Source organism: Phyllobates terribilis, unplaced genomic scaffold, assembly GCF_046119375.1.
Source record: "Phyllobates terribilis strain yellow unplaced genomic scaffold, ASM4611937v1 Scaffold_2__4_contigs__length_985480577, whole genome shotgun sequence".
Lineage (NCBI taxonomy): Eukaryota > Metazoa > Chordata > Amphibia > Anura > Dendrobatidae > Phyllobates > Phyllobates terribilis.
The window spans coordinates 83693268-83720539 of NW_027362762.1; the positions used below are offsets into that span (position 1 = coordinate 83693268).

General features: G+C 43.8%; 1 protein-coding gene across 1 annotated transcript; it reads left to right on the forward strand.

The window, feature by feature from the left end:
• Positions 1-698: 698 nt before the first annotated feature.
• Positions 699-20256, forward strand: CWC15 (CWC15 spliceosome associated protein homolog). The gene is made up of 7 exons (XM_073662171.1): positions 699-815; positions 2833-2974; positions 4468-4580; positions 5701-5783; positions 9771-9881; positions 18114-18232; positions 19938-20256. The coding sequence occupies exons 2-7, from the start codon at positions 2844-2846 to the stop codon at positions 20065-20067; spliced, it is 687 nt and encodes a 228-aa protein (XP_073518272.1). The 5' UTR covers positions 699-815; positions 2833-2843; the 3' UTR covers positions 20068-20256.
• Positions 20257-27272: the final 7016 nt, after the last annotated feature.

Here is a 27272-nt window from a genome sequence, read left to right on the forward strand (position 1 = left end):
ACGATTCATAAATTTGGCACAGAGTCAAAAATGGGCTTTCTTTCTGTTTTGAAAGGTTTTGTTTTTTTTTTGCAACTTTTGGCATCAAAAATTGCAAAATTGCACTAAACTGCTGATGTACTCGGAAATACAGCAGGGGGGACGGGAGAGGAGCTAAGTTAGGATTAAACATCTGGAATCACTAGATTCCGTCCACAAACCGGAAAACAAAGAAACACAAGCGAGTACATATAAAATAGACCTAAAAAGGAGCAAATAGAATAAAGAATTAGGTGCAAACAATAAAAAAATGTGCAAAACTAGAGAAAATACAGCAATGATGAGGCCTAGGACTCAACGTGGTAATAGGGAACGTCTTTTATACAAATGGGTGGAGCATCGGGGGGGCGGGGGTGGGAGAATATTTTGCTTCTGCTCAATTTTACCCCTCACTTTCCAGAATCTCCCTCATGTTCATTTTAAATAGATGGCAAATTTGTGTTTTGAATCATAGCAATGAAAGAAGGAGGGAATGTAGGATCTATGGTTAAAAACCACAACAAGAAATTATAAACACGAGCCTGTAATCCTTTTATTAATTCCCAGTTACAATCACATTCTATTTGTGTGGTATATATGTATTTTTAGTCTGCTTGTACACTGAGGGAGAACTGCCCACATCAAAGATGGCGGCGTGAACAGTTTCCGGTGACGTTGTCACCCGGCGCCGGATGTGTCAGGAGAGACTGTTCTGCGGCGCTTTGTACTGACGTCAGCAGTCTGATTCCGGTTTTCTCAGCGCGGTGTTCCGAGCTGGAGGGACGGGAGCCTGCGGGGTATGTGTACAGCAGAGGTGTCGTGTCTGTGTGGCAGCTGCACACCTTGTCTATAGACATTAGGCTGCAGAGGTGGGTGATACCTCCCCCCTATAGTGGTGTCTGGTCTCCGGAGTTAGCCATTTCAGTTAGGGTGGTCTATAATAACCCCCTAATGGCAATAAGTAAGTACACCCTGCTCCCCTAGAGATGAATGTGACCTTGTGTGAATTGGTCACATTGTAGTCTATGGAAAACTAAGAAGTTAGCTACCTCCTGTCTGGACCTGAAATGGGTTATCCCATAGACAACACAGGTTACATGATAAATGTATGACTGGGTGGGGGACCCTAATAATCACGAGAATGGGGGTCCCATAATTCCCTGTGTGACTGAATCTGTCGTAAGCGTGCGTGATCACTGCTCCAGTCACTTCGGTGGGGAGTTAGGGTGCGTTCAGGAAGCCATTCGGTGGCCCGTTGGGGCTTGCGTCCGAAACCCCCCCACTAAATGGGATTCAGGCATCTGTGCTGACGGGGCCATAGACTATAATGGTGGCGGCAGAGCCATTTTTCGCTCTGCGGTGCATCATTTCAGGTGTATATGATGGGCTGCAGAGGTCACGTTTTGTCACTGTCAGAAGAAGCCAGGAGGGCACAGTGCGGAGTACGGAGGAGCAGCGCTGGCCTGATAAATCAATAGAGATGAGCGAACCCAAAGTTAAAAGTTTGGGGTTCATACCTGACACTCAGTGTCCGGTGCTAAACTCTGAACACGGACTTCTCCCAGAAATCCGTTTCAATGTTCGGGGAAGTCCAGAGAAAGAATGAATTTTCCAGCTCAAAAGTTCGGATCCCCATTCTTTTCAATGGGGGTCAAGTTCGGGTGCAGTTCTGGTACCCCAACCCAACTTTGAAATAAAGTTTGGGTCGGGTACCAGAACCCGAACTTCCAGGTGTCTGCTCTTCCCTCTAAATGAAAAAAATAAATAATATATATTTTAGCAACAATCTGGACCAAATCATAATGTGTTATAAATGGTGACCGACCTCTTTATGAAATGTGACGTCGCTCACGAAGCCAGGGCTGGTCACTGCTTTTCCTGCAAACTGGGTTTTCGCTTTACATTATGTTCTGACGGTGCGCTCTCTTACTGGCTGATCGCTTCTCATCCGAGCCAGTGAGGGAGCGCACTATCACTATGCATAATGTACACTGGCAATATCCTACTGAGCGTATGTTAGAATTGACATCTGACACATGCTCAGCAGAGCAGGGACTAACCAAGGCTCTGAAATGGACATCACTGATGACGCTTCGTTTCAGGGTGGGGGCAGAGGCTGCAGCAATGACCGCAGCCGCTGACCCCTGCTCTGATGACGCTTCGTTTGAGTATCCCAGCATGCACTGGGGATTTTCAAACAATGTGTCATCACACAAAAAGTAATAAAAAATACCTAAATAAAGCAGTTAGCAAATTTTTAATTAAGTATATTAGAAAAGCAATTAGATTGTCACATTAAATAGACATTTAGGATTAAAATAATTGTTAACTTTTGGACCACCCCTTTAAGCAAAACAATGCTCCTCTGCCAATAGTTCTGACAGTCTCTGCATCATGTACATCCGTGTGACCGCTGCTGCTGCCAATCATTGGACTCCACCGCTGATGCCTATATGAATGGCACTACACTGCTCAGGTCAGTGATTGGCTGCAGTGGTTACATGGATGTACATGACATCATCACTGCAGCGATGTGGATGCTGCAAGGTGAATGTTCACAGTGAAAATGTGATAATATTGATTGGGTCTGAGACAAACGGATCCCCGCAGATTGCTATAAACAGGACGGTGGTGTTCGGAGCTCTGCGCCCCTTTCCTTTACCCGGCTGCTCTGTGGAGTTATGGGGGTCCCAGCTGGCGGATTTCCTACTGTTCATTATGTGTTGTCAGACATCCCTGTGCACCTTATTATGTCTCGGGCGCTGTAACCGTACACGTCTTAATGGCTGCCACGTTCTTCTTTTTATGAACTAGCCGCTTAGAGGATGACGACCGCAGCCAGGCCGACGTTTGAGCCCGCCAGAGGAGGCAGAGGAAAAGGAGAAGGAGACCTTAGTCAGCTGTCCAAACAGTATTCCAGCCGAGACCTTCCCTCACACACCAAGATCAAATACAGGTACTGCACTGTGTGTATGAGCGCGTGTGGGACGGATGTGCTGGCTGTATACAAGGGAAATTAATTCCCGTTCACGGACAGCAAGCTGTGATCTTGATAACCATAAGGAATAATGCCTGTTTCAAATAAACATTTTTTTTTTTGTTCTATTCTGTAGATCCAAAATATGCTAAAGAGTAGCTGAACATTTATACGTTTCTTTTTTTATATATATTTTAGTGACCTTACAATTACAAGCAGATCGGTGGGGGGGTCCGGGTGCTGAGACCCCCAGTGATTGTTTAAACAACCACCCCTTTCCCATGAGATGCGCTGCCCAGCAGACTGGGACTTCTGGTTGAGTGCACACAGAGCCGGGAAATGATAAAACAGAAATGGCATGCTTCATGGCCTCGGTGTGTGCTCAGCCAGGAGCCCCAGTCTGCTGAGCTGTGCATCTCACAGGAGGGGGGTGTTGTTTGAACAATCAATGGGGCTCTCAGGACCCGGACCCCCCGCCGATCTGCTTGTAGTTATATGGAAAATTAATTATATAAAACACATTAGAAATGTTTAGTCACTTCTTACCTATTCTGTATGGATATAGATAGGATGTTACCAGATAGATATCATTTATTGTATGCTTCTATATGGGGGATGGGAAATGAACCATATTTCCGCACATTTTCTTGTACGCATGAATTAATATAAATAATGTGTTCACTTTTTTTCCGGACTTTATACCTTGGGAAAACCTTGGGGGATCGTTCTTTATCAGGCACTTACCTGCAATAGAAATGTATGAACATCCCATTATCACATTGCAGGGTGTCCAATGTGCTTGTGGCCACCTTCTTTTGTGCACCTGCTCACATGCCAGAGGTGCCAGGTGTTGCCCACTATTGGAGAATTCCATCTTAATCAATTCAGGACTCCCAATTCAAAGAAAATCAATCCATGCTGGTCTCCTGCAGCGGCCCTGCTCGCTTCTGTTCACGGCGTGTGACTTGCTGTCTCGTGCCGGCTGCAGCCCATGCTTATCAGCTGTAGCCTTTACTGCTTCTTTAGAGCGGACATCTACCCTGAGAGAATATTGTTGAGCCGCAGCTGACGAGCGCCGCTCATTGGCTGCAGCTGGCATATGATACATGTCACGTCACATTCCAGGACCGGCATCTCTGCAACGGCGCCTCTGCGGAAGGTGAGTATAGATTATTTTTATTTTCTTTAGGGTCCTGAATTTATTAGACTAGAGTTATTCAGTAGTGGAAAACGCCTTTAAACAGAGGTAATTCTAACTACAACAGGCCGGCGGGATGTTGACTGTATATTCCTGATCGCGCAGGCACAGCTCCGTCCTGCACCGTTCCGTCCAAATTCTGTAAATGCGTTGCAGTTTGGATGACATTGAACATCCACCTGAGGGGTTAAATATATGCCTGTGAGATCCAGAGAGACTCTAAGACTCGGCATTAGACTACAGTGCGGATCTGTAATGCTGTCTGTGTTTGTAGACAGACCACCCAGGATGCCCCCGAGGAGGTGAGAAGCCGTGACTTCAGGAGGGAGCTGGAAGAAAGGGAACGCGTTGTTGTGAGAGAGAAGAATAGAGACCGACCGCCCAGAGGTACAGCGCTGAATCATTATATGGACGTTTCTTTTTTTTTTTTATCCTTTAGCACAGATTAAAGGTTTCTTTATGATGTTGAAAGTTATTACCTGTCCGCTGGATAGGGGGATAACGTACTGACCCAAATAGGGCTCTTTCAAAATGGGGCGGTGGTTACATCTGCGGGAGCTCTATTCAATCACTATGGGACGGCCAGAGAAAGAGCACTCCACCACGTCAGGCAGTGCTATAAGGAATGAATGGAGCGGTGATGAGGCCATAAGGAATGAATGGAGCTGTGGTGAGGCCAAAAGGAATGAACAGTATGTCAGACATTCCTACACCTCCATGTCCCATGAATCCCGGTGGGGGGTTGTGGTATTTGCACCGCCATAAACAGTATCGGGTACAGTCAAATGAAGCTCATTAGTTAAGTTTTGCACTTTGAAACCATGCGTTGTGTATCTGTTTAGCACACTTTGCAGGATCTCCGCTTGGTGGGATTGAATAGTTTACGATATGGTCGTGTAATGGTGCAGGGCCATTGACCATACATTCAGATTACTGTCTGTGCACCTGTGTGATCGGCACTTGACTAAGGTTTTTATTTGCTGGGGTTTAGTAAAGATGGTTTTGATTCACTGGCCACAAACAGATCTTGCAAACTGAAAAAAAAAAGAAATTCATGAATTTTGTAATACACTTAAAAAACCCGCAAAATATAAAAATAAGGTCCCACATATCACTAAAAAAAGAGGCAAAAGTTAATTGAATAACTGAATAAGAAAAAAATGTAGAACTCTAAAAAAAACAAACCTGAAATGTGCAGCCATTGGTTAAAATTAAAAGGGATTGTGCCACTGGTAAAACATCAGATAAAACAAGGGGAATCCCTTCTGATTATTACTGCTGTGACTGATGCTACACACTTGTTATGGCGCCCCCTGACCACTGAGCATGTGCGACCACCAGCACTGGACATATCGAGTGGAAGGATCCAAACAGCAGGTGGCGCCATAACAAGTGCCTGAGATAATTCAGAAATGTAACATTTCTTTGTGGGACGATCCCTTTAATAATCTTGTAACTCTTCATTGTTTGTATTTTAGTCTGATTCCTATTTTTTTTGCCCTTTTAGAGCACACGTCATCTGTATCCAAGAAACCTCGTCTAGATCAGATCCCAGCAGCCAATCTAGACGCAGACGATCCGCTGACAGACGTACGTATGTCTCTTTTCCACTTTTTACTTTTAGTCATTGATCAAGGAAGAATAAACGGATTTCTGGAGCCGTCACCCAACTTGATTGTTTCCCTATGGATGAAAGTCGTGCGGAACCCAACATTAGAAATCCAGCAATAGTTGCGCAGGATTTACCTCTGTAGGAAACCAGTGATATTCGTGCGACCAATATACAGTTATATGAAAAAGTTTGGGCACCCCTATTAATCTTAAGCTTAATGTTTTATAAAAATTGGTGTTTTTGCAACAGCCATTTCAGTTTGATATATGTAATAACTGTTGGACACAGTAATGTTTCTGCCTTGAAATGAGGTTTATTGTACTAACAGAAAATGTGCAATCTGCATTCAAACAAAATTTGACAGGTGCATAAGTATGGGCACCTCACCAGAAAAGTGACATTAATATTTAGTAGATCCTCATTTTGCAAAAATAACAGCCTCTAGTCGCTTCCTGTAGCTTTTAATGAGTTCCTGGATCGTGGATGAAGGTATTTTTCACCATTCCTCTTTACAAAACAATTCCAGTTCAGTTAAGTTTGATGGTCGCCGAGCATGGACAGCCCTCTTCAAATGATCCCACAGATGTTCAATGATATTCAGGTCTGGGGACTGGGATGGCCATTCCAGAACATTGTAATTGTTCCTCTGCATGAATGCCTGAGTAGATTTGGAGCGGTGTTTTGGATCATTGTCTTGCTGAAAGATCCATCCCCTGCGTAACTTCAACTTTGTCACTGATTCTTGAACATTATTGTCAAGAATCTGCTGATACTGAGTGGAATCCATGCGTCCCTCAACTTTAGCAAGATTCCCGGTGCCGGCATTGGCCACACAGGCCCAAAGCATGATGGAACCTCCACCAAATTTTACTGTGGGTAGCAAGTGTTTTTCTTGGAATGCTGTGTTTTTTTGCCGCCATGCATAACGCCTTTTTGTATGACCAAACAACTCAATCTTGGTTTCATCAGTCCACAGGACCTTCTTCCAAAAAGAAATTGGCTTCTCCAAATGTGCTTTTGCATACCTCAGCCGACTCTGTTTATGGCGTGCTTGCAGAAACGGCTTCTTTCGCATCACTCTCCCATACACCTTCTCCTTGTGCATTGTATAGTTGACCGATGCACAGTGACACCATCTGCAGCAAGTTGATGCTGCAGCTCTCTGGAGGTGGTCTGAGGATTGTCCTTGACTGATCTCACCATTCTTCTTCTCTGCCTTTCTGATGTTTTTCTTGGCCTGCCACTTCTGGCCTTAACAAGAACTGTCCCTGTGTTCTTCCATTTCCTTACTATGTTCCTCACAGTGGAAACTGACAGGTTAAATCTCTGAGACAGCTTTTTGTATCCTTCCCCTGAACAACTATGTTGAATAATCTTTGTTTTCAGATCATTTGACAGTTGTTTTGAGGAGCCCGTGATGCCACTCTTCAGAGGAGATTCAAACAGGAGAACAACTTGCAAGTGGCCACTTTAAGTAGCTTTTCTCATGATTGCATACACCTGGCTCTGAAGTTCAAAGCTCAATGAGGTTACAAAACCACAAAAAGTGCTTTAGTAAGTCAGTAAAAAGTAGGTAGGAGTATTTAAAACAAGAAAATGATAAGGGTGCCCATACTTATGCACCTGTCAAATTTTGTTTGAATGCAGATTGCACATTTTCTGTTAGTACAATAAACCTCATTTCAAGGCAGAAATATTACTGTGTCCAACAGTTATTACATATATCAAACTGAAATAGCTGTTGCAAAAACACCAATTTTTATAAAACCATTAAGCTTAAGATTAATAGGGGTGCCCAAACTTTTTCATATAACTGTATGTTTATAAAGGATCTATCCTTAGGATGAGTCACCAATATCAGATCAGTGGGGGTCCAACACCCATCACCCACCGCAATCAGGTGTAGACAGTGTACTTACCACTGCCGTGTACCACTTTAGTCAATGACAGATTTTTATGAACAGCTGCTGGGGGGGTCTTCATCAGCTGTATGTGACAACGATAACTTATGTGGCAACTTGATTGATGAACGAGGGTCCAGGATCCCCGATTGTCAGTATAATTTTCCCCATGCAACAATGTTCCAGGCGACACACTATGCTGGAAGCAACAACACTCTCGTTCATTGTGATGGACACTCGCGGAATAGAATGCAATGACTTATTCTAGCAATGTGTTACTGCATTCTAAAAAGAGAACACCCCTTTAACATTGGTGTACCTAGAGTATACACTTGCAGCACATAAGGGACATATTATATTCTAGACAAAGTAAAGGGGTAAAAAAAAAAAAAAAAACCTAGCTAGCTCCGATCGCTGCTGTTTAACCCATTGCTGTTCTCCAACAGAGCAGGCGGCATTTCAGTGGAGCCATTGCGTCTTGCCATGGCTTCGGTGATCCCAGGATTGTTTCGGAAGCTAGAGCCACATATCACAGCCGTTAGCTTGGCTTTCATAGGAGATTGTAATTTCTTCTATATACTGGAGTATATTTCCCCACCATTAAAAAAAAAAATAAAAATTATAAATATATATATATATATATATATATATATATATTATAAATAAACCTATGGCCAAATTGTGTGGTTTTTTTTTACCATTTCACCCTCCTTAGGCTATGTGCCCACGATGCAGAAATGCTCCGGATTTTTTCCTGAGCGTTTCTGAATCTCCCTGGCAGAAAAAACGCATGCGGATTGTACATGCGGATTGTACATGCGTTTTCCTGCCAGGGACATGCGGATGTGAAGCATTCTTCACATGGATTTCCGCATGCGGGTTGACAAGCGCTTTCCAAGCGATTTTAGCATCACTTGGAAAGTGCTTGTCGATTCGGTCACACTATATAAATCCATGCAACCGGCATGACTTTATATACTGTGACCTTTAAAGAATGGTAAAAAATAAATCTATACTTACCTTCTGATGGCCCCCGCAGTCTTTATTCGCTCCGTCCTGGCTTGCCGGCAGCTTGCGGTACACTGAAGGACCTGCTGTCACATGACTATGACGTCAGCACAGGTCCTTCAGTCCATCGCGATCTGCCGGCAAGCGAAGACAAGGAGACTGGGGGCCATCAGAAGGTAAATATAATATTTATTTTTTATTTTATTCTTTTTTTACAGGTTCTATGGTACCTGGGTCCGGAGGAGAGTCTCCTGTCATCCAGACCCGGGTACCATCTGCACATTGAACCGCATGTATTCTGCATGTACAAATGCAGGGATGCGGATTCCATGCGTTCCAATGCAAGTCAATGGCGGCGAAAACGCAGCGCTTCCGCAAAATAATTGGTAGTGCTGCGTTTTTTTCCGCAATGATAATCTGCAGAGGAAATTTCCGCAGCATGTGCACAGCAGATGCGGATTATCATTGGGGAACATAGCAGGCCTTCTACCAAGCGTTTTTTAAACATTTCTGCAGCGTTTTTGCCGCTGCGGAAATGCTTAAAAAACGCATTGTGGGCACACAGCCTTAGAATTTTTCTCCCAGTTTTCCAGTACATTATATAGTAAATTGAATGTTGTTGTTCTTAAACTTTATCTCGTCCCACAAACAAACCCTAATATGGCCATGTTGATGGAAAAAAAAATTGTGTCTCTTAGAAGAAGGGAAGATAAAAAAAAAATAAAAAAAAACTTGGAGAAACTAAAAATGACCTTGTTGTGAAGGGGTTAATATTGAGGTGCACCCGCTACTGGAACCACAGTATTGTTTGATAACTAAATGCCTAAAGATCATTGTACAGAAGTGAGGGGTGAGATGAAATCCTGGTGACTTCAGGTTAATTAGCCATTGTTGTGATTCCTTATGTCCCTGCAGATGTATAACACTGGGTCGGGGGTCCTCCCGGCACTGGGATGGGAGACGGAGGCACACAGGTCACACATTGTGCTTTCTGGAGGGCTCCAGGGATGGTAATGGAGGGTTCGTTGAATTCTGTTGTTGACTTTTTCCCTTTAGGAAGATGAAGACGATGACGACTCAGATGAAGATAGTGATGATGACACCGCAGCCCTCCTGGCAGAATTGGAGAAGATTAAGAAGGAGCGGGCAGAGGAGCAGGCCCGGAAGGTGAGCTATATTAAGATCCTTTGGGTTTTTTTTTTATTCGTATGGAAACAAATTCTAATTGCTTTCCTTACGTTCTTGTGTTTGCAAGAGAACGTAGTACTGTGATTTCCATAGCCCTGTGATGGTGTTAGTAGACATTTGCCACTGCGATAGTTAGTCTCATTCACTTGTAAAAAAGGAGAAAATCAGATTAAAGGGGTTGTTTCATCATCTGTTTTCAGGAGCGGACCAGCTTCATGGTTGCGCCCTGACCCAAACTATGCACTTTCTGATGCTTTAAGCACAGACCGTTTTTCCTCTGTTGTATCGGAGAAGCTTAGGGGCTGGATACAGCAATCCGACCAGCTCCAGAGTAGCAAGGAGTTTGTACGCGCTGCACTCCTTGCTGAAAAGACCGGCCACATCTCTTGACAATGGGCTATAAATAATAGTTAAAAATCTTTGCAATTTTACCCATTTAATGTAAAAAAAACCCACAAATATCATTTATTGCATAGATTATTATACATGAGCAATATTTGCAAGTTACGTGCTTTAAAAAAAACATTATGACTTTACTTAATATGGCGCCACCTGGTTTCCACAGTGTAGTGCAATGTGTACGTCCACCTGATAAGCGGAGTGCTGGTGGTCGCACGTGTTCAGTCACTGCCCACAGCCAGGTGTGTGTCTGTGCAGCGATCCTCTGTGTACTGCTGAGCAATGCCGGCTCGTGAGGGAAGAAGCAACTGTCTTAACAACCGCGACACATGCAGCCGCGGCAGCTCCAACATAGTTGTCGAGCATGCTGAAAATACTCGGGTAGCACCTATATATATATATATATATATATATATATATATATATATATATATATTATATATATATATATATATATATATATATATATATATATATATATATATATATATATATATATATATATATATATATATATATATATATATATATATATATATATATATATATATAATATATGTTTTGTTGCTTTCTTTTTCCACCAGAGGGCAGTGTTTAATCTAAAGTACATTGCTAAATAACTTTATTCATATGTAACAGGTCACCATACATTATCTATGTTAATGCACTATTGCCTGGCAAAAAAAACAAACCATGGTTTTATATGATGGGTATTTGCTCGGACTTCCCAATGGGGTCATTTCATCTTGGTACAAGGGCTTCAAGACTTATATGGCATATTGCTTAGATATACTGGGTCTGCTGCCAATTAAAGACAATAAAAGAAAAAAAGGCTAAGTATACTCGCTCAGGGATATTCTGAAGTTGTCTCTTGAGCAGCTCAGAGCTCTGCAGTCTCCTCACTTCCTGGTTTCTGGCGGGGTGGACTCTCCTCCTCTTTGAGTGACCATTTTGGTGAGCAACTGAGCTGTAGTTATTAGTAGAACTATAAGGCTCAGCACAAGTTCTGCAATAAAACATTCAACTTGTCAGTGTTTTGTTCTGAGTCTGCGCTGATATCAGAACATTTACCGATAGCAAAGCATTTGAACAAGCACCCGGCTCAGGACAGTGAGAGCTGTGATTGCTGTATAGAAATCAATGTACTGAAGAGAGCTGGCTGGGATATTAAGAGTTAACCCTTCTCCTGGAATGTAGCGACTGCTTACTTTTGGCCAGTCTGGAGGCTGAGCTCCATGGAAACGAGCTGTACACTATGTACGAAAAAAGCTCTCATTGCAGGAGAATGACAGCAGATATAAAAAGCAAGGCAACTGAAAACTTGCTTATTTTCACACTGTCTAATTAAAGCGGAATACTCCTTTAAGGCCTCCATGATACACATTAGATAGCTGTCGAATGAATGGTTGTGCAGATCATTCTTGTAGCAGCCATTAGTCTGTATGTGAGCTCCACAGACCTTCATTAATCTGACTCTGGTGGTACACGTGGTGCCCCTGTAGACCAACCGTTGACCACTCATTTATTCTAACCCCAGGATATTGAGTACATTGGTGATCACCCACAGGTAGTTTGTGTTTAAGAGGGCTGCACGGTGATGACTCTTCACCTTGTTCATGTGTTTCATGCTGCTTTGATGTATTCATTCACATATTAAAACTGTGGACTGATTGTCCTTTGCTTAGATTCTGATGATCTATACTTACCACAGGTCAACATCAGATCCATGGGGATCCAGCGACCCCATGGTGGGGGTTGCTGAGTGCTGGACCCCCACCAGTCTGAGGTTGAAGACCTACCCTAAGGGCAGGTGCAGACGGCCATAGATTCTCTCATCTGAGAGAATCAGGATAATTATGCAAATGACACTCTGATCAGAATGAGCTCCGATTCTCTGATGAGGGAGAAAAAAAAAATTCTCCTTCTCCATTCCAAGGAAAAAAATTGGACATGTGCACGGCCCCATAGACTGATGGACCTAGAGCAATCCATTGTTTTGACGGATCGCACTCAGACCAAACATACGACCGTCTGAACGTGCCCTAAGGAACATGTGATGATTGGATAGGCCACCAGTGTCAAAGTAGTGGACAATCCCTTTTAATATGGTGTATCGTCTGTGCATAAAATAGAAGAGACGAGACTCTATAGCAAAATGGGCCACTGTTGTGGTGCCGAGTTTGCCACTAGTGTTTGTAGCCCTTTGTACCCATTCCCCACTCCATCAGTGGTCTACAGTCTTGTGAAACTACATGCTGACAGGGCATGCTGGAGATTGTAGTGTCACTCCACCTGGGGCGCTGCAGGTTGTTGACCCCTATTTCTCCAGACACTGGGAGTCTTACACAGTCTCTAGGCAATGTGACCCACTAGGCTGAGCCCCCTTTTTGCAAGAGCCCCCTACCTACACACGTCTTCCGTAGCTGGCCCGGGGGGGGCTTCTTCCGTAGCTGGCCCGGGGGGGGGGGGGCTTCTTCCGTAGCTGGCCCGGGGGGGGGGCTTCTTCCGTAGCTGGCCCGGGGGGGGGGGGCTTCTTCCGTAGCTGGCCCAGGGGGGGGGCTTCTTCCGTAGCTGGCCCGGGGGGGGGGGGGGGCTTCTTCCGTAGCTGGCCCGGGGGGGGGGGCTTCTTCCGTAGCTGGCCCGGGGGGGGGGGCTTCTTCCGTAGCTGGCCCGGGGGGGGGGGCTTCTTCCGTAGCTGGCCCGGGGGGGGGGGCTTCTTCCGTAGCTGGCCCGGGGGGGGGGGCTTCTTCCGTAGCTGGCCCGGGGGGGGGCTTCTTCCGTAGCTGGCCCGGGGGGGGGGGGGGGGGGGGGCTTCTTCCATAGCTGGCCCGGGGGGGGGGGGGGGCTTCCGTAGCTGGCCCGGGGGGGGGGCGTCTTCCGTAGCTGGCCCGGGGGGGGGGGGCGTCTTCCGTAGCTGGCCCGGGGTGGGGGCTTCTTCCGTAGCTGGCCCGGGGGGGGGCTTCTTCCGTAGCTGGCCCGGGGGGGGGTGGGGGCTTCTTCCGTAGCTGGCCCGGGGGGGGCTTCTTCCGTAGCTGGCCCGGGGGGGGGGGGGGCGTCTTCTGTAGCTGGTAGCTGGCCCGGGGGGGGGGGTGGCGGGCGTCTTCCGGAGCTGGCCCGGGGGGGGGGGGGGCGGGCGTCTTCCGGAGCTGGCCGGGGGGGGGGGGGGGGCGTCTTCCAGAGCTGGCCCGGGGGGGGGGGGGGGGGGGGGCGTCTTCCGGAGCTGGCCCGGGGGGGGGGGGGGGGGGGGCGTCTTCCGGAGCTGGCCCGGGGGGGGGGGCGTCTTCCGAAGCTGGCCCGGGGGGGGGGGGGCGTCTTCCGAAGCTGGCCCGGGGGGGGGGGGCGTCTTCCGGAGCTGGCCCGGGGGGGGGGGCGTCTTCCGGAGCTGGCCCCGGGGGGGGGCGTCTTCCGGAGCTGGCCCGGGGGGGGGGGGTCTTCCGTAGCTGGCCCGGGGGGGGGGGGGGGTGTCTTCCGTAGCTGGCCCGGGGTGGGGGGGGGTGTGTCTTCCGTAGCTGGCCCGGGGGGGGGGGGGGGGCGGCGTCCTCTGCTCGCTCAGCTGAAGACTCTGATTAACATTCCTGTCGCCTGACAGCTGCAGATGGAGACACTTTCTCATTCCAGGATAATCTAATCTCCCAGTGACATATTCTGCACATTACGAATGGGACACTAGTGGATGGCACCGCAGCGGCACATAATTGGATCTGCCAAGTAATCGCTGCTAATGCACAGGGTCTCCGGAGTAACCTTGCAGGGCTGTGACTGCTTACAAATCTTGGGTCTAGGTGTTGTCGCTGTGTAGAAGTGCTCTGCTGCCATCTTGTTTAACCCCCGCTGCGTCCTCTGCTCCGTATACACAGTCTGATTTTTACAGCTCTGCTTGTGATTTTCGGCAGATAATCTGCGGTACATGAACTAAAGGGACACACCGGATAGTTTTAAGGTGGATTCTCCCTTGAGGCTGTGTGCCCACCATGCGTTTTTTAAGCGTTTCCGCAGCGGCAAAAACGCTGCAGAAACGCTTAAAAACCGCTTGGTAGAAGGCCTGCCATGTCCCCCAATGATAATCCGCATGTACTGTGCACAAGCTGCGGAAATTTCCGCTGCGGATTATCATTGAAGAAAAAAACACAGCACTACCAATTATTTTGCGGAAGCGCGGTGTTTTTGCAGCCATTGACTTGCATTGGAACGCATGGATTACGCATCACTGCATCTGTACATGCAGAATCCATGCATTTCAATGTGCGGATGGTACCCGGGTCGGGAGAAGAGGAGACTCTCCTCCGGACCCGGGTACCATAGAACCTGTGAAAAAAAGAATAAAATAAAAAATAAACATTATACTTACCTTCTGACTGCCCCCGGTGTCTTTATCCGATGCGTCTCGGCTTGCCGGCAGATCACGGTGGACTCAAGGACCTGCGGTGATGTCATTTAGTCATGTGATGGGTCACACGACCGCTGACATCGGCAGGTCCTTTAGTCTACCGTGAGCTGCCGGCAAGCCGAGACGCATCGGATAAAGACACCGGGGGCCATCAGAAGGTAAGTATAATATTATTTTTTTATTTTTTTACCATTCTTTCGGTCACTATATAAATCCATGCCGGTTACATGGATTTATATAGTGTGACCAAGTTGTCAAGCACTTTCCAAGTCTGCATCGTGGGCACATAGCCTGACTCCTCCACCCCTTACACAGAGTGTTCCTGTACAGAGATCTGGCAGTGGTGGCTTATCGCTAGGAATCGGCCCTCTGGGACCCTCCTCCATTCTCAGAGTAAAGGGGCCGCAGTTTCAGTTCAGCGCTGCATCCTCCGCACTGTTTTCTTCCTGCACAGTGCTCCTAGTGGCTGTACAGAGAACTGCAGCCTGCACTCATTTACTCAGATGGGACCATCACACAGCGGTGCTGCACCTGAAGTTGTTACCAAGAAGGCTTAAAGGGTTACTCCGGGGCCGCTTAATTCCACATTGGGAGGTGAGCGGTGTCGATTTCCTGACATCTGCAGGGATTGTGATCCCGGCTGGAGTCTATAGATGTCACGTCATGACGCTGCTCCCCTCTGTCTTTGACTCCCCTTTCAACTCGACTTCTGTATACACCAATAAGGCATAAGGACAGGGGTTGTCATTATTAAGCTACACTCTTTAACCCCTTCCCTCCCTAGGACATAATAGTACATCAAAGTACGGGTGCAGGTGTTTGGAGAGGGCTAAGGTGTTAAGTCTGCGCGACACAGGGCAGGCGCTGGCTGTGTTATACAGACAGCATCTACCTCCAACAGCAGCGACCAGAGCTCTGATTGGTTCTGTTTAAATGCAGCTCACAGCAGCATTTTAGTGGCCCGGCACTGGATGGGTGTTAGTTCAGGTGCCCTGCGGCCTCCTCGCAGGGAGCCCATGTGTTGCCGTGCCATATTGGTGCCAGGCCAGGCTTCATCGGAGACCGTGACTTTTACGTTATGCTGCAATAATGAGGTATTGCAAGATATAGTATAAGCAAGCAAACCATTGCAGCTTCAAGTCCACTAAAAAGGAAAAATATCAAGTAAAAAGTTTTAATCATTCAGTCCAATCGGAAAACAAAGGAGAAGAAAGTGATATTCTGTATCACCACGTCAGTGTCTGATCTATCAAAATATAAAATTATTTAACCCCTATGGTGAGCGCCGTAAAGAAATTAAAAATCAAAACTCTATAGATTTGCTATTTTTCAGTTGTGACACCTCCCCGAGAAGTGCAATGTAAAGCAAGCAGAATATATAAAAATAATAGAATATATATAATAAAAATATAGATAAAAAGCGTCAGCTCGCCCTTCAAAAACCAAGTCCTCATGCGGGTCAACCGATGGGAAATAAAATGAAGTTATGAGTTCTTGAAAATAGCGTCCAATCAAATTTTTTTATACAATATTCAGAATTTTTTTTTTTTAGTAATTTCTGTAATTGTACTTACCTGGAGAATGTTTCCAGATCATTTTTGCCTCACGATGTTGCCCTTAGTACATTGCTCGGCATGCCTTTACGAATCATTGAGTTGTAATGAGATCTCTGCCGCCATGTTTCCTTCACGAGAGCAAAGAATTTGGGTCAGGTCGGACGACACGCTCTGGAGTCAGAAGAAAAGCGTCTCCGACAACTGACCTTGTCTGGTTATGTGCGGGGGGGCCGCAACCAAAGACAGCTACTGTAGTCGTTTCCCTATCACAAACTGTCCCATGATGGAAAATGAAACATCCTTTGTGGCCTGACAGTATCTACTGCTCACAACAATCATGTATACTTTTTTTCCCCCTCTATAGACTGTTTTAATTAATAAGGCCCACTGCCTCCATTCCATTGAAGGGATTTTCCAGAATTTATTCCTTTGATGATCCCTTCTTGAATGTTTGATTGGTGTGGCTCCTCTTCCTGGACCCCCGTCGATCAGTGCTCCGGCCTTCCTTTTCGTTCTTTACACAGTCACAGCACCATACATACAACCAGTACCTGCGGACCTTCCAGCAGATTCAGTGGATAAAATCCATGGGAAAAAATCCACCATAAGCTCATGTTTCTACTTGTGTTTTGGACCCTCTGACCCATATATAATGTGCTTTAATTTGTTGCAGATTTGCAATGCAATTTGCATCATCTGAATATAGCCTTAGGAAATGTTCTTATATCGGTTTCCGTTGCAAAATTTATCTCCGCAGTGTGCGGTTCCTCTTTGCTGCTCCAGTTTTACACCGTGGATTTTACACCCACAAATGCACATGGAAAATCCGCAGTATTTCTGTCACACGTGACCACAACCTTACAGCCTCACTCACATGTAGCATTTTCTATGCCTTTTTTTCATGCAAAAGATAAAAAAATAAGCAAAGTTTTACAGTAGCAGCAAAATAAATGAGATTTCTAAAGTCTCATTCATACAATGCATTTTTTTTCTTTGAGATTATTATTTTTTTACCTGTGGTGCATTTTTATGCATTGCAGCGTGTTAGTTCTATCAGCGTTTTACTGCAGCTTTTCCCCAGAGAGATTAAACTGGCTTGGCACCAAAAAAACCCACAAAAAGTGCACATATTTTCCACTGTGGTTTATTGCTTACAAGCCTCTCTTTTTCATGCAGAAAAAAAGCTGCATGAGAACATAACCTTGAGCCGTATTCAGACTATGCATTCCCAGTTTTTATGCGACTTCACGAAAATGATGCAGAAAAAAAACAAAAAACATCACGAGTGCATCGTGTGAACGCAGCCGTACACGTCCGATTTGGTACAGATATTTCGTTGACATGAACAGAATTATCTGAAATTTTTGCAACAAATTTGCGATTCTGGAGTAATATCAGTTATATAATATATTTACAAAGTTACCGAACTTTTCATGCACTATAAATTTGGTGCTCATGTGAATAATTTAGGCCATGTTCACATGATTGCGGAAAATTTCTGGCCACAAATCTTGTCGATTTTGATTGCTGATTTCACCCTTCTCCATTACAATGCATTAAATAGGGTGAAATCTGCAGAAGAGTGAGCATGCTGCAGAGTTTTTGGTTGTGTAGGACGCACTTGTGAATATGGTATACATATATTTTGCAGACAGACCTGATCTCGTGTTTTTGGTTTTTTTTTTTTCCTAGTTTGGTTTCTGATGATAAAAATTCCAATTTTTAATGGTAACCTCAGAGTGTTGCATTACACAGCCCGTCCTCACTAATTAGCAGATATAATAGCTACAATCAGGATATTCTCTAATCTGTATAATCCAATCTTTCCAACCTGACGGTGAACCCTAATGTATATATGTTTAATAAAAGGAACTAGAGCAGAAAGCGGAAGAGGAGCGAATCCGAATGGAGAACATTTTAAGCGGCAATCCTCTGCTGAACCTCACGGCTCCCGCAGTGTCTCAAGCAAGTTTTAAGGTGAAACGAAGGTAAGGTCACGAAAAACGATTAATTATCACCTATCCTCTGGATAGATTAACGTATGATCGTTGAGTGGGGGGTCTGGCTACTGAAACCCCTCACTGATACTGAGAACGACCCCTGTGTGAATAGAGTAGCAGTGAGCATATGCGACCACCACTTTTATTGACCGTGGTCGCACATGCTCCGTTTACACAGGGGTTTTTTGTTCCACCTGACTCAGGATTGGTGTGGGTCAGAACCCCTGTGATCAGTGCCGTGTTCTTTTTGTACAAGAACTGCACTCAAAGGGAACTCAATACATTATTGTCTCCCTATACCGCCCCCCAGTACTTTTTGCATGCAGCTCCCACATGCTAGTGTATCGTTAAACTGCACATGTGCCCTGTGGGTGAGATTTGGACAGTGCACAGCTTGGCGTAGGGAACCGTTCACACCATTGACCACTATGGGTGTGATTTGAGGCTCTGAACCTTGACTGTTCCTGCATTTAGCACCGCCCACTTGACTGGAAGTAGGTAATTAGCGTTACACTAGGAAGTAGGGAATACAGGCTAGAAGATTAATAATTTACTATGTGATGTTTATGGAGTCACAATTACGTGGTGGGTTTCCTTTAAGACTGTTTTCGCAGTATTTACTAAATGGGGAGACACTAAATTGTGGCATATATAATTTTCTTTCAGTGTTTTCTTATACAAAAGCTAGCTGTGTTTAAGAACAGAGAAGCATGTTCGTCCTTTTTTTTTGCCCCCCCCCCCCACTTAGAGAGGGAGCCTCTGAGTCCATTACTTCCCTGCTCAATTATTGAAGGAGCCTGTGAGTCCTTATTTTGCCTGCTCACTGAGAAAGGACCCTTTGCGATTTTTTTTTTTTTTTTTTTTTTTTTTTCTTCCCTCGCCCACTCAGAGGGAGCCTGTGAGTCCTTCTTTGCCCTGCCCACTCAGAGGGAGCCTGTGAGTCCTTCTTTGCCCTGCCCACTCAGAGGGAGCCTGTGAGTCCTTCTTTGCCCTGCCCACTCAGAGGGAGCCTGTGAGTCCTTCTTTGCCCTGCCCACTCAGAGGGAGCCTGTGAGTCCTTCTTTGCCCCACCCATTCAGGGAGCCTGTGACTCCTTCTTTGCCCCGCCCACTCAGAGGGAGCCTGTGAGTCCTTCTTTGCCCCGCCCCACTCAGAGAGGGAGCCTGAGAGTCCTTCTTTGCCCCGCCCCACTCAGAGAGGGAGTCTGAGAGTCCTTCTTTGCCCCGCCCACTCAGAGGGAGCCTGTGAGTCCTTCTTTGCCCCGCCCACTCAGAGGGAGCCTGTGAGTCCTTCTTTGCCCCACCCATTCAGGGAGCCTGTGAGTCATTCTTTGCCCCGCCCACTCAGAGGGAGCATGTGAGTCATTCTTTGCCCCGCCCACTCAGAGGGAGCATGTGAGTCCTTCTTTGCCCCACCCACTCAGAGGGAGCCTGTGAGTCTTCCTTTTTTCCTGCCCACTTATAGAAAGAGCCTGTGAGTTTTGCATCCACTGGTGGGGAAAAATGGACTTCAAAGCTTTTCTTATTAAGTAGGTAGAGGAAGCGGGGCTCAGAAGCTTTTGCCATTACTGGGCAGGACTTGTGTGTTTTCTCTGTAGGTGGGCAGGAGACCCCAGACCCCAAATTCTTCAATAACATTGTCTTATTTTGGAAAGTACAATGACCCGACTGACGCCTGATGTCTTTCCTCTCAGGTGGGATGACGACGTCGTGTTCAAAAACTGCGCCAAAGGAGTGGACGAGATGAAGAAGGAGAAGAGATTCGTCAATGACACATTGCGCTCCGAGTTCCACAAGAAATTCATGGAGAAGTATATTAAGTAGTACAGTTTTATGTGCTCCAGCGAAGACCAGGAGGTTTCCTCCTCTGCCGAAGACTACGGACATCACTTATTATTCACATCGCCAATATCTTGTGATGGGAACTTTTGGGGGGGAACGTGTCGTGTGTCGCCCCCTGTCTTGTACCTGCATGTTCTATGTGAATAAAAGGCTTGTTGTTTTTTTCTTTAATTCTTCTATGTGAATATCCCATACCCTGGATGTGTTATATTAAACGAATGGTACTGTCGTTGTTTAGTCTATTATATGTTGTTCAACAGCCTAAAATAGTTCCATACTGCCCTATACCCAGCCCCGTGGTGCCACATGATCACCCCCTGTGTGATGGATCGCCAAGAAGCTGCATTACCAAAGCAAAGAGCTGGAGAGCTGTAATCTTGCACATTCGCCCTCTATTATAGGGGCTGGGTGACATTTTCTTTTAAAAAATCGTAACGCGTTGGTGTATACAGTGACATTTCTTTAAAATCAGAAATTCTGGAATATCAAATGTAAGATTAAATGGCTCCGGTCAGGATAATTTTACTTATCAGTATATTAACCCCTTCACCCTTAGACGATTTTTCGTTTTCGTGTTTTTTTTCCAAGAGCCATAACTTTTTTTTTATTTTCCCATCAATATAGCTGTATGATGGCTTGTCTTTTGTGGGACGTGTTGTACTTTTGAACACCACCATTGATTGTACCGGAAAATGGAAAAAAAAAATCTCAAGTGCGGTGAAATTGCAAAAAAAAAGTGCAATTCCACAATTGTTTTTTTTTTTTTTTTTTTTTTTTTTTTTTACCATGTTCACTATATGGTAAAACTGACCTGCCATTATGATTCCCCAGGTCATTACGAGTACGCAGATACCAAACATGTATAATTAGTTTTTTATTTGTGGTGGAAAAAAAATTCAGAAATTTGCATGAAAAACAGTTTTTGCGTTTGTCGCCATTTTCCAAGAATCTGTGATGTTCTCATTTTTCGGGATCTGGGGCTGTGCGACGGGACATCTTTTGCGCGCCGAGCCGATGTTTTTATTGATACCATTCTGGGGTAGACAATGTTTTGATCGCATTTTATTGCAGTGTTGCAGTTGCCCAAAAAAACATAATTTTGGCGTTTTGATTTTTTTTTTTACTTGTGACGCAGTTTACAGATCAGATTCATTTACTTTAAATTTTGATCGATCGGACATTTCTGAAAGCAGCGATATAAATGTGTATTTTTTTCAATCTTTATTTTTAATGGGGCAAAAGGAGGGTGATTTGAACTATTGTTCATTTTTTTTTAAACTTTTTTTTTTTTTTTTCCAATCCGATTGCCTTATGCTATGTATAGCAAAAATCACGATCTATGAACGTCAGCCACAAGCCGGCGTTCGTGGGAAATTCACAATGACAGGCACAGGGGTCTTCTGCAAACTCCTTGCTGTCCAGGACAACTCTGGTGCCCCGCAAGCACAGTACAGGGGCCCCAATGGGCGGGACTTGTGACGCACTTCCAGCCGGCACGTGTTAGTGATTGATAGTGGCATTTAACTTAACAGCGGGCTCAGCGCCGGAGCCCGCATCAAAAGCAGGGACACGACCGCTAACATAAATATACATTATCAGTCATGAAGGGGCTAAATAAGAAAAGGGCTTCCAAAAGTTAGAAGAGTTTGTGAAATGCCCTAAGGGCTTGTCATGTGCCGCTCATTTCCACCATCACGGTTACTGCTACCTCCTGAAATGCAGGTGAGATTGGCAGGTATCAGGAGACATGATGTCGCCTGCCCCTCTCACCTCTCCATCTGAGCAGGACTAACTCTTTAATAGTAGAAAAGATCATGGGGTCCAAGTTTGCCCATTCTGTAATCTTCAATACTCATGAGCTGCAGATCCCTCTAGCATAAACCCTGTGTCATTAAGGAAAATTTGGATAGATGACGACTTTAAGGGTGTATTCACACAGTGCGCAGTAAAAAAAAAATCTGTTTTTTTGCCATGATGTTTTATGGGGTTTTTTTTATGGTGACGTCCAAATTCACAACAATTTGGCTGCTGCATTCCCTGCCTCTGCTTTTATACAGGCTGTGGCAGTCCCTATTGATTTGCTATACTATAACATGTACTTTCTGCAGTGTATTATAGGGAAGGCCGTGCCTGACGTCACGTGAGCCTTCTGTGACTGATGCAGTCTTCTGTAAAATGGCAGCTGCCATAATTGTTCAAATTGGCCTGGTTCAGGAAATTCTTAAAAATGTGACAATGTGATTTTCTAAATCCTTTAATGATAAAATTTGGACTCCCTGCTGTCACCACTAGGGGGAGATAGAGTTCATTGAAGTCAAGAAAACAGTATTATGTAAGCTCTGAAGCGCCTCCTACAGGTGTCTGAAAGAATCTGCATGCTATATCCATACTTTGTTTCCTTAATATGTTTCACCCCTGCTTTGGAAGACTGTAGAAATCCGCGTTCAGCCAATCCAACCATTCGGGTTTTCAAGGAGACTGTAATTATGCTGAATTCTATCTGTATTTCTGCGCCTGTCCTGTCTGGCCTCATTCAGATGGCATCGCTTTCTCCTGCCCAGTGGTGGGTAAGATGATCCAAATTAACAGCATCATAAGGGATCAGACTCCTGGTCAGGTCGGCTGTAATAAATATAATAAATGTCTCTATGTATATTCTGCCTAATGTCAGTTTTACACTTGGACCGCCTCATGTCTCCTGACCCGATCTGGGCCGCCTCGAAGTCGTACAGAATGTTAGGCTGGAATCTCATACAGTTTTGGGTGCAGATTATTAACCTAAATACATAAGGGTAACCAACATTATAATTTTTATTTCCTAAGTCCATAGTACACATAAGATATATTACAAAATTGATTATTTTTATCAGAAAAAACTGCGTATTCAGTGAAGAGAGAGTTTTTCCCATTATTGAAATAGAATATGACAGTTGGTGCTTTTAAAGTTCTATGGAGGAGGAGGAGCTAGAGGCCGACACAGACATTCCGCTGCAAGAAGCGACCGTTCCAGTTCTCCATAGAACATTAAGAGCACCAACTGTCATCTATCTCAGTAATGGGAACATCTGACAGCTTTTATCCGTGTACTGAACATTTTGAGAATGAGCAATCAGTCCAGCAGGAGAAAGAAGCGGATTTCTCTGATAAGATATATTTCAGAGTTACTTATTTTCACGTGTATTATTGATTTATGAATTAAAAATTAAAGCAACAGTTACTCTTTAAACGGAAGATTCTCTGCGTATTACAACTGGACGCGCTGCAGAGAAAATCCACAGCGTAATGTGAATGGTGCCACAGATGTTACTGCAGCCTGACTGCATTATTTTCGCAGTGGAAATGTCCCATGTACATTAATGCCCTTCCCAAATCTGCTGTACCCTTACAGTGGACATGGACTCTGTAGCTGAGCCCCCCTTTGCATACATCGCAGGTGCGGGCTGTGTTATACAGCCGGCACCTGATTGTATTCACTGCAGTCAGTTCGCTCCTATGATCAGAACAGTTTAACCTCTGTGATGCCACTGTCACAATAGACCGCTCTCTTCCGATTCACATCTCTCCACATGAAATAACTGACTATGGATTATCATGGCTGCCCGGAGCCTACTGAAGGTCTCGGACCCCGATTCATCATTTCCTTTTACTTCAGTTCTTTTACTAGTTTTGCGCCTGATTTTTACTTGCAGCCAATTCATCCTTCTGTTTGCGCCTTTTTTGATGTCTCGTTTCTATACGCTCGCCTGTTATTTTTTTGCTTTGCAGAGTTTAGCCATTCGAGATGTTTTTATCTTATTCATCAATTCCGACTTTTTTAAAAAGTCCCAAAATTTTAGCACAACTTCACTCCAGTCCCTTTTCATGTGTTTTTGAGTACGTCAAAATTTTGGCACAATTTAGCCAGTTGCAAAAAAAAAAAAAAAAAACAGTTCAAGCCCATTTTTGACTTTGCACCAAATTCATGAAACGCGTGCGCAATTTTAATGGCAAAAACGGCAACCACAAGACAAAAAAAGGAAAGTGACTTAAAAAAAACAAACAGCAAATGATGAATCGGGTCCTAAGTGTCTAACATGGTAATACAAATGTGAAGCACAGCCTCCTCGGAGACCTGTAATTATTCAATGCACTGCAATACTATAGTAGTGCAGTGCACCATATAGGCCATCAGGCAATCGAAGGTTCAAGTCCCCTAGACAGGCTAATTATAATTGTAAAAGTATACAAAAATAAGGTGAACGCTCAAATTCCCCCCTTCCCTTTTCCTATAGCGAAAAATGAAAAAAAAAAAGACTTATTTGCTATATGTGTGAACTAATAAAATATCTGAATGTTTATCCCGTATGGAGAATGCAGAGTTGGGAAAAAAAGCCAGAATTTCTGGGTGTTTTTTTTTGTCATGTCACCTCCCTAAAAATGTAATAAAAGAAGTTAAAAAACTTGTATGGACCCCAAAGTGGTACCAATAGTAACTACAACTTGCCCTGCAAATAAAAGCCTTCCTAAAAAGAAAGAAATAGGGTTTTTTTGCAAGTTTCTTTCTATTTTTAAACAAAGTTAAACAGTGAAAAAGTAGTAAAACTAAATAAAAAAAAATATATATAAATTGGTATTGTCATAATCATACTGACCCGTAGAACAAAGATACCAACAAAAGCCAAAAAGCACAACTCACGCTGCAAAAAAGCTAACTCTTTTTAGGGCTATATGGATGGGGAAAAAATTATGGCACATGGAGGAAGGGAAGGAAAAAAAAACAAAAAAAACACAAGCAACATATGGCGGCATATCCACGGGGTAAAAGTCAATAGTGAGGGATAAAAAAAACAAAACAAAACTTTTTTATTTGTGTTCTTTTTTTTTTTCTTGAAACATTCTCTGAATGTAGTGTCTTTTCTGGCTCTTTTTCCTCGAAGTTTTACTATAAGAAGAAAAAAAAACAAGTTACAATAAAAAATTGGTACTGAAAAGAAAACAAATTATAGTAAATAAAAAATACTGATAGATGCTTTGAATATAGTGTATTTTCTGGCTTTTTTTCCATCGAGGCTTTACTATAAGAATAAACAGGTTACAATAAAAAATTGGTGCTAAAAATAGAAAAAAATTATAGTAAAAAATGCAGAAAAAAATACTGACATGCTCTGAATATAGTGTCTTTTCTGGCTTTTTTTGTTTAGGCTTTATTATAGGACTTAAAAAGAAAAAAAAAATGGTGCTAAAAATAGTAAAAAATTCTGAAAACAAAAAATGCAGAAAAAATACTGATAGATGCTCTGAATATAGTGTCTTTCTGACTGTTTTGTTGAGGCTTTATTATAGGACTTAAAAAGAAAAAAAAAACAATAATAAAAATTACAATAAAAAATTGATGCTAAAAATAGGGAAAAAAATTATAGTAAAAAATTATGAAAAAAAATGCTGAAAAAAAATACTGATGTTCTAAATATAGTGTATTTTCTGGCTTTTTACTATAAGACTTAAAAAAAAAAATAAAATAAAAATAACTGGTTACAATAAAAAATTGTTGATGGAAAACAAAAAATGATGAAGAAAAACCTGCAAAAGAAAATAATGCTAGATAGTAAAGATTTTTTTTTTTTTTACAATCATGACTTATTATTTTGTGTGTATATGTCCTTTGTGCAGCAAGTCGCCCAAGACCATTCTCTGGGAGTGAAGAGTCCCAGCCTGCTCCTCCTGTGGTTCCTGGACTTCTTGGCCTTCCACCTGTCTCCCAGGAAGCTCTGAATTCCCGGAGGGTCGTCTGCCTTATGTGGGAAGAAGCGTATTGGCTTTTCGGCTAGAATGGAAGTCATGCCTGTCTGTGGGATTCTTCAGCCCTACATGGCCGTCCTGGAGATCCGCCTAGTCGCGAGGGAATGTGGTTGTGTCCTAGAAGGGACTTCGTCCTCGTTAAGTGATCTGAATGTTCCTCAAGGCTTTGGCAATGGCTTCATTTTAATATCTTGTAAGGAAAGTTAATGAAGTTCTGTGCAGAACGACTGACACAATCTGCTTTACAATGAACCTGTATGACCAAATGTTAGTGATTCATTCCTGCTAACCAATCACTGTGAGTAGCTTTGCTGCATGCTTTAATATTAGCATGTACATTATATGATAGAATTTATCAGATGAGAAATCATGCTTTGGCTCTGTATTATAAATGACGTGCTGCTTATATATCAAACAATTGAGCCATTATAGTAATGCGAATATAAAATTGTGTAATACCTCTATCTGGCCACTAAGAGTCACTGCTGTCTATAGGTTAGTAAATGTGGCATTGGGAACAGTGACCCCTGCAGGTCAGTGGTAGGATTGCTTTCTAGATTTGCTAATACTAATTATAAAGTAATGATAATGTACATTGTGTGGTGCAAAACTGGACATACTGTGAATATATATACATATATCAATATAAACATTATATGTGCACATATATATATTTATTTATATGTATATATATATATATATATATATATAAAAGGAGCCTTAACACATGCACATCCGATTATCTGTCTTGTGTGATATCTATATAAAACAGCGTCAAAGACTTTAATAACATATAGCATAGACATTGCGTTCAAGATGATTTTTTGTGAATCCCACAGGAGGGTAAGTACTGGCTTAGGTACATTGGTGGTGCCGTGCCCCCCACCGGGGCGCTTTTGGAAATGAGGCTAATGTGAAAATCAATTATTTGATGAGAAGTTAAAAGTTTCATGTGAAAGAAATAAACCATAAATGACCATACAAATCTGTGATGCATCTTTATTACCTCTCTATGTGTGATAATAGACTTAGAAAAGCTGATAATCGATGGACAATGTTTTTGTAGGAATGCTTTCTACTAATGATCGACTCATGTAACCGTGCTGGGGATCGCCCGATCACTTAACAGGAGATCTACTGCTGATAGCATGATGCTGTATGGGGACAGAACGATCATATTAACAATTGTCCTGTTCTCATCGGCCCAGTAAACGAGCGCTGATTGATTTGTATATAGTCAGCGGCGGCGCTCATTACCAGGCCATATAGTCTCTTCAAAGTGGGCCTTACGGGTATCCTTACTGACGTCTTTGACATTGCTGTGTATATGTTCATTTATTATTCAGTCATAATTCGCCTGAAGAAGATGTCGTCCGCACATACCCTAAGAGTTAGGTGGGCTGCCCCAG